The sequence below is a fragment of the Thamnophis sirtalis genome, unplaced genomic scaffold (genome assembly GCF_051295495.1).
Source record: "Thamnophis sirtalis isolate CommonGarterSnake01/CBP01778 unplaced genomic scaffold, rThaSir2_p1.2 scaffold_2, whole genome shotgun sequence".
Lineage (NCBI taxonomy): Eukaryota > Metazoa > Chordata > Lepidosauria > Squamata > Natricidae > Thamnophis > Thamnophis sirtalis.
The window spans coordinates 52,857,729-52,865,713 of NW_028261382.1; the positions used below are offsets into that span (position 1 = coordinate 52,857,729).

A 7,985-nucleotide genomic window follows, 5' to 3' on the forward strand; every position below is an offset into this window, starting at 1 on the left:
GTCATTGTTTTTACTTGATTGTCATTGTCATTTTAGTGACCATTTGAATTTGCAATGAAAAGAGTGACTTACGACTGTTTTTCACACTTAGCAATAGCAATAGCAGTTAGACTTATATACCGCTTCATAGGGCTTTCAGCCCTCTCTAAGCGGTTTATAGAGTCAGCATATCGCCCCCCACAGTCTGGGTCCTCATTTCACCCACCTCGGAAGGATGGAAGGCTGAGTCAACCTTGAGCCGGTGAGATTTGAACCGCTGAACTGCAGATAACAGTCAGTTGAAGTGGCCTGCAGTACTGCACCCTAACCACTGCGCCACCTCGGCTCTTATAATGGTGGTAAGTGCGCCACTTACCACCATTATAACTTCCCTCATGGTCAAGTGATCAAAATTCAGGTGTTTAGCAATTGGCTCATATTTATGACGGTTGCAGCGTCCTGAGGTGAAGGGGGGGGGCGACTCACGTGATCCCCTTTTTGTGACTTTCTGATAGACAAATTCACTTAACAACCAGATTCACTTAACAACCAGGTTATTGACTTAACAAATGCAGTGGTTCCCTGAACAGCTGCGGTGAGGAAGGTTGTAAAATGGGGCAAAACTCCCTTAACAAATTGCCTTGCCTAGCAACAGAAATCTTGGGCTCAACTGTGCTCATAAGTTGAGGACTACCTGTATCTCGTCAGGTTATGTTTACACGCAGAGGGCGAAAAGGACTCCCGTCCTTAGAGATCTGTTGCCAAAGACACTGATTGTTGCCATCCTTCAGATTCCCTTCTAAGAGCCGAGGTGGCGTAGTGGTTAGGGTGCAGTACTGCAGGCCACTTCAGCTGACTGTTATCTACAGTTCGGCAGTTCAAATCTCACCGGCTCAAGGTCGACTCAGCCTTCCATCCTTCCGAGGTGGGTGAAATGAGGACCCAGACTGTGGGGGCGGCGATATGCTGACTCTGTAAACCGCTTAGAGCGGGCTGAAAGCCCTATGAAGCGGTATATAAGTCTAACTGCTATTGCTATTGCTATTCTGAATTGAAATAACAAGAGTTGGAAGGGACCTTGGAGGTCTTCTAGTCCAACCCCCTGCTCAGGCAGGAGACCCCCATACCATTTCAGACAAATGGCTTCCCAGTCTCTTCTTAAAAACCTCCAGCACCCACAATTTCTGGAGGCAAGTCGTTCCACTGGTGAATTGTTCTGTTGGTGGTGATCTTTGGATGTCCCTCGTTTAGAGAAAAGGTTGGAGGAGCAAGATGTCCGTAAATGAAGCAGCAGAAAGAACCGCGAGCGCGACCCCCTCCATCGCCTCGGACAGGTCAGGCTTCGCGGAATAGAACGCGAACTGGGCATGTCGCGGCAAAAGCTTCGGACGTACAAAGTAAGTGGCCCTTTGCTTTCATTTCCGTGTCAGCCCCCTGGTTTCTTTGTAGGACTCACTCTTCAACTGATCAGCACAGATTTGGGAATTCTTCTTCCTACCCAAACCACAACTTTCTCTTTTTTTTAAAAAACGGGATTGTTATTTTTCAAAATACTGCCTTTTTTAGGGGGCGGTTGGGTGTCATATCTGATCTCTTGCGGCACGAATTCCGAATTGCAAATGGGCAGGTGGGAAAAGCAGCGCAAAAGTTCACAGATTTTGTGCCGAGAACAGTTCTACTCCGAACGCAACCATTGTTGTTTCGTGGGTTCCTCAAGCGCATCTTCTGGGCAAATCGAAATTTGGAATGCGTGCTTGATTTTCTTTCCAAGCACACAAGCCGTTGGGTCTCTCTCTCTCCGTTTCAGAAAATTGTGAAGCAAGAAATTTACATCTCTATTACCACATGGCGGTGAACGATATCCGGGAAGACTTTGTGGAGAGTGACACGGTCTACTTCCTGAGAGAGACGGCAGGTATTTTTTAAGCATTGGAAAGGAAAAAGGCTTGAGCAAAACGGAGCGTCACGACCGCCTCCCTTGACAAATGAAATATTCGTCCTTAATTAAGTTCTCTCTTTAATAAAGCCCCTCCCCCCATCAGTATACAATTTAATGATCATGAAGCTAAACTTCTGTAATTGGTACGTGAGAAAGATAGTGGAAGATTGGAATGAAGAACATGGGAATGGTCAGATAAGAGACTACATAGCCCAGAGCTGTACAAGGGGTGGAAAAAGAGGCTCAAAAGGGATTAGAGTCTCAGGCTGTGAAATGGTGGTTTGTTTACCAGGCTAACACGCCAGCTGTAAGTAACCAGCTTGCTCTCTTCCTGGGCTGTTTCTCCATGGGCAAAGAGAGGGAAGCTATACCGTGTACGGGCTCTGGGAAGTCGGGGGGAGGGAAGGGAGGGGGGGTCTTAGGGGGGAGGGGGGAAATATAGTACATGCTAGATTTTAAAATAACACGATTGCACTTGTATACTGTTGCTCTTTAACTCTAGTGTTAAAATAAGACAAGCTGAATATATTGATAGATAGCAGAGATACACCGAAGGGAGGAGTAGAGGGATAGAAGAAAGAGGGGTAGAGAGGGTGGGAGAGAGGACTGGAGGGAGGGGGAGGAGGAAGGAGGAGTGTACCGGGAGAGAGGAGTGATAGAGGGGGAAGGGAAGTAGGATAGAGGGGAACGTTGGAGGGAAGAACGAAAGTTGGAGGGGGGCGAAAGAAAGGTGTATGGTGGGTCGAAGTGGTGTGTTGGGTTTGTATTTTGGGGGGTATTGTGGACAAGAGGCGGGCTGTGTTATATGCCCCGGTTAGCACAGTATATATGTGACTCTACGAAATGAAATGAAAATAAACATATTTACATAGAAAGAGAGGGAAAGCATTCCCAACATGCAGATTTTTATGAACTTCCCAGACGTTTGCTTGTCCATGGCTTCCCTGGAATGAGGTATCTGGACATTAAAAATCCACTTGGGGGTCTTTCTCCTCTTTCGCCAGAAACGGTGTCGGAGCCCAACGACTTGGACGAAGCTGAGGACGTTTTGCCCGAAGTTTTGGAATACGGCATCCTGAACAACAACACTCTGTTGATGCTCAAACAGATCTTGGCCCTGGTGAGAGGGTTGGGTTTTAGCCTCGGGCCTTCGTGGCGGCTTCGTAAGCGTCTCGAGTAGCGCGGTTGAGGGTGTGGGCAGCCTTGTCTGCATAGCTCAGGATTCCTCTCCAAGGGTCAGGCGCCAGGGAAATAAAGAAAATCCAGGCAGCTCCAATGAGGATAAAGATTTATTGCAAGTGTTAAGCTCTCTACAAGAATCTGAGCTACTAAAAGCAAATTGGCGGTAGAGAAAGAGCGAATGGAATTCAAGGTGGGCTGGACTTAGAACTCTTGTGAGCGTGAAGGGATTCAAGACTGATGACTCCTTTGATTCCCTCTCTCAGGCTCAGCCTGGTCACCCCCTATGCTACGTTTCTCTAAAGAGGTCCCTTTTTAGGCTCAGATAAAGAAAACAGAAACTTCTCTCGTATACTGAGGTGTATACCAAACATAGTTTGCTCGCCTTCTTCTTCTAAGCCCGAGGAAGAGGTAATCAAACTGCCAAAACAGTTGATGGATGCTGTTTAGACAGTTTAACCGAGGAGCCGAGGTGGCGCAGTGGTTAGGGTGCAGTACTGCAGGCCACTTCAGCTGACTGCTATCTGCAGTTCGGCTGTTCAAATCTCATCGGCTCAAGGTTGACTCAGCCTTCCATCCTTCCGAGGTGGGTAAAATGAGGACCCAGACTGTGGGGGCGATATGCGGACTCTGTAAACCGCTTAGAGAGGGCTGAAAGCCCTATGAAGCGGTATATAAGTCTAACTGCTATTGCTATTGCTACTGCCCTTTATTGGCAACTAGCAACGTCCGACAGCAGACCTAAAGAACTTCTCCAGATGTTGCCGGACTGCGACTCCCAGCATCCTTTGCTGTTGGGTTCTGCTGCTGCTGCTGCTGGAATCTGCAAAATTTGTGCAGTTGCCATACCTGAATTTAGAGAGGGGAGAAGGTGGAGAGTTGGTGGCCTCCAGCGAAAGGAGTCGAAAGTTGTAAAAAATTATTATGTTGCTGTTGCAGGTCTACCTTCCCGCCATGTCCCACAACCAGTATGGCTTGGAGGAGATCAGTGCGCACGCGGAGTCTGAGAAAGCCGAGGGGGAAGATTTGCAGCTTGCTCAAAAGGGACTGAAGAAGCGCTGGTGTTCGACAGTTACCACAGCCTGAGGAACGAGTTATTGATGAGCATGCAGAAATTCCTGAATCACATTCAGAGGACCATCCAGCAGATTGAAGGTGAATTTGGGGCCTCGGAGCGGGGGGGGGGGCGGACCATCTCTAACTGGAGCATCTAAAAAAAAAAACGAGAAGTGATGCTACAACTCCTCTGGGTGCTACGGGCCCAACCCAGATGGACACCCATCAGCCTGAGTGAGGTGCTCCCTATGCACCAGAGACAACACAGGATGCTCAACTCCTCTCCCTTCCTGCCCTCTCTCTCCTCCTCCTCCTGCTGCTCTTCCTCCTCCTCCTGCTCTTTCTCCCCTCCCCCCCTCCTCCTTCTTCTTCCTCCCTCTTCCTCCTCCTCCTCCTTGTCCTCCTCCTCTTCCTCTCCTCCCCCTCTCCTTCCTCCTCCTCCTCCTCCTGCTCCTGCTCTTCTCCTCCTCCCTCTCTTCCTCCTCTTCTTCCTCCTCCTCCTCGTCCTCCTCCTCTTCCTCTCCTCCCCCTCTCCTTCCTCCTCTTCCTCCTCCTTCCTCCTCCTCCTCCTCCTCCTCCTCCTCCTCCTCCTCCTGCTCTTTCTCCTCCTCCTCCTCCTTGTTCCTCCTCCTCTTCCTCTCCTCCCCCTCTCCTTCCTCCTCCTCCTCCTCCTCCTCCTCCCCCTCCTCCTTCTTCTTCCTCCTCTTCTTCTTCCTCCTCCTCGTCCTCCTCTCGTCCTCTCCTCCCCCTCTCCTTCCTCCTCTTCCTCCTCCTCCTCCTCCTGCTCCTGCTCTTCCTCCTCCTCCTCCTCCCCCTCCTCCTTCTTCTTCTTCCCCAACAGGGGAAATTAAGTTAGACATGCCGACGTTAAGCATAGAAGGGGACACGAATGAGCTGGCGAGCGACCCGGACGTGGTGAAACATTGGAAAACCTTGCAAATGGTTGGCTCGTGTTGATTGCTTCTGCCAACGAAGAGCTCCAGAGGAAAGTCCTCAGGTAATGGGGTTCAAGGGTGGCCTCCTGTTTTTTACAGCCCCACCTTCCCTAAACGTTGGCATTCATCGATGAGTTCACGAATCTTTTCACAGGTCCTCCAACGGGACAAAAGAAGTAAAGGGAAAAGTTCTTCTCTGTTGGGATAGTTCCAAAGTTCTCCATTTGATCCGTTCTTTCAATAATGTCTACTGCAGGGTTGGGCAACTGCGGCCCTTACAACCTGTGGACTTCAAGTCCCACAATTCCTGAGGCAGCCACCTTCACGCTGGCTCAGGAATTCTGGGAGTCAAAAGTCCACAGGTCATAGTTGCCCAGACCTGGTCTAGCGGTATTCTGAGCAAGGCTTCCCCAAACCATGAAGCAGACTCCTTGTCCTGGCAATACCCCTTTTTATTAAGTGACTGTGAATTCCTCTCGTTCACATCCAGCAAAGTCTTTCGAGGGAGGATTTACGGTCACAGACCTTATCTGGCTTGGAGAGCTGCCAGGCCGATCTCTGCAGAAGCTGGCAAGGAGTCTCGGAGAGTCACGAACCAGTGAAGCGGACTAATGCTCTCCTGCAAACTCCACTCCCCTGTCGCTCCTCTTTTATTCCCTCTGGGAGGGGCCATTCACCGTCCACCTGTGGCCTTACTCCCAAGTCGACCCCTGTTCTTTAGCTGTTCCCTTCTCCTGGCAACTCTGCGCATGCGCACACTGGGAACAGGCTCCAGCTGTTCTTCTGCCCCACTGATGTCTGACTCTCAAGGCAGCTGATAACTGTCAGACGTCCCTGGCCCCCTCTCTGCCTCCAACACAGAGCCCTCATCAGAGCCTTTCCCAGACTCCAGGACTGGCCCAGGTTCCTCCCCAACCCTCCTCACTGTCCGAAACTTCTGCCAGCTCCGCTGGCCACTGGCGGGCCACAACAGTGATACAGCCTCAAGGCTGTCCTCCATTATTTTGCTACATTTCATTCCATGAGCCCCACTGAAAGGTAACAGCCCAGCTCCTCTAATGGTGAAGGTCCAGAGACTCGCTCAGGATACCCGGTCTCCTTTCCTCCGTCCTGCAGGGGAACGGTCCACTGGGCGAGATCGATCTCTGGCGGGAGAGGAACGCCACCCTGAGTGCCCTGACGGAGCAGGTGAAGCTGCCCACGGTTAAGAAGGTCCTCCAGGTTCTTGAATTGCCAACACGGGGATCGTGGACAACTTGCAGGTGGTTGTCGCCGAACTCTCCAAACACCACGTGGAAGCGGTGGACAACGTCCGGTTTCTCTCCACCTTGGAGCGGCATCTGAAGGTATCTCGTGGTTCAACCGGTGAGGTTGGGTGAGCAAGGTGGCCCTGAAGGTTCTCCTGGATCAGTGAGCGTCATCTGCGGTTGCTTCCACGCGAAAACGAGCCGCGGTGATCCCAGAGGTGCTTTTTCCAAGAGGCGACTGGACCTTCCGCTTTTTTCTTTTGAAGGGGTTTCGCTTCTCATCCGAGAAGCTTCTTCAGTTCTCAGTTCATTTTTTCTTCGGAGCCGAAGAAGCTTCTCGGATGGGAAGCGAAAACGCCTTCAAAAGAAAAAACCAGAAAGTCCAGTTGCCTCTTGGGGAGGAAGAGGGGAAGAAGCACTTTGGGACAACCGTGACCTGGATGATGGAGAATCTCCACAGACATTTAGAGATTTGAGATTGATTAGATTTATATGCTGCCATTCTCCCAAGGACTCAGGGCGGCATACAACAATTAAAAATAGCAATAGCAATAGCAGTTAGAGTTATATACCGCTTCATAGGGCTTTCAGCCCTCTCTAAGCGGTTTACAGAACCAGCATATTGCCCCCAACAACAATCCGGGTCCTCATTTTACCCACCTCGGAAGGATGGAAGGCTGAGTCAACCTTGAGCCGGTGAGATTAGAACCGCTGAACTGCAGATAACAGTCAGCTGAAGTGGCCTGCAGTACTGCACCCTAACCACTGCGCCACCTCGGCTCTTTACTTTTCTAAAAGAAACACATGATATAAAAGTAAAAAATAAATAAATGAATATCCCAAACCCAATTAAAACTGATAATACATTTTAAAAAAACCGAATTAAAATTAACAGTGGTCAATTTTGTTTTGTTCAAGCCAGGCTGGCTTGCTGGAAAAGCCAACTTTTTAGGGCGCGTCGGAAGGACCGGAGGTCGGGGATTATACGAAGCTCCGGGGGGCAGCTCATTCTGGAGGGAAGGGGCTCCCCACGGAGAAGGCTCTCCCCCTGGGGGTCTCTAGCCGACACTGTCTGGCCGATGGCACCCTGAGGAGGCCAATTCTGTGGGATCGCACTGGACGGTGGGAGGCTACCGGTGGCAGTAGGTGGTCTCGCAGGTACCCTGGGCCTAAGCCATGGAGCGCTTTAAAGGTCATAATTAGTACCTTGAACGCACCTGGAAGACAACCGGCAACCAGTGCAGGCCGCCTAAAGGGGTGTAACATGGGGGCACCTAGGTTCCCCCCTGATAACCCGCGCGGCCGCATTCTGGACCAGTTGAAGCCTCCGGGTGCTCTTCAAGGGCAGCCCCATGTAGAGAGCGTTACAGTAGTCCAGGCGAGTCTGCCAGCAAGCATCTCATTGGCTTCTACACATTTCTCAGCTTACATTTTTTAAAAATTAGATCTCGCCTGGTGGTATCTGCTGCAGAGCTTCCAGGCTTCTCGTACGAGACCTCAAATCTCAAGAGAATTGTCCATTAAAATAATAACAAAACCAACATCCGATCGTTGTTGTTTCAGTTTTGATGCCATGGGGTTACCTCTAGAGCAGTGATGACGGCGAACCTTTTCAGCACCCAGAATGTGCGTCCATGCACGCGCGTGCTG

General features: G+C 50.5%; 1 protein-coding gene across 1 annotated transcript in view; it reads left to right on the top strand.

Annotated features, from left to right (window-relative positions):
• DNAH10 (dynein axonemal heavy chain 10) overlaps window positions 1-7,985 on the top strand; it is a 117,180-nt gene that overhangs the window by 4,755 nt on the left and 104,440 nt on the right. Inside the window, 12 exon segments of the mRNA XM_087703474.1 lie at window positions 1,238-1,324; window positions 1,327-1,376; window positions 1,787-1,808; window positions 1,811-1,894; window positions 2,923-3,038; window positions 4,037-4,151; window positions 4,154-4,252; window positions 4,995-5,066; window positions 5,069-5,150; window positions 5,243-5,264; window positions 6,205-6,316; window positions 6,319-6,434. Coding sequence (XP_087559600.1) covers window positions 1,238-1,324; window positions 1,327-1,376; window positions 1,787-1,808; window positions 1,811-1,894; window positions 2,923-3,038; window positions 4,037-4,151; window positions 4,154-4,252; window positions 4,995-5,066; window positions 5,069-5,150; window positions 5,243-5,264; window positions 6,205-6,316; window positions 6,319-6,434 — 977 coding nt within the window.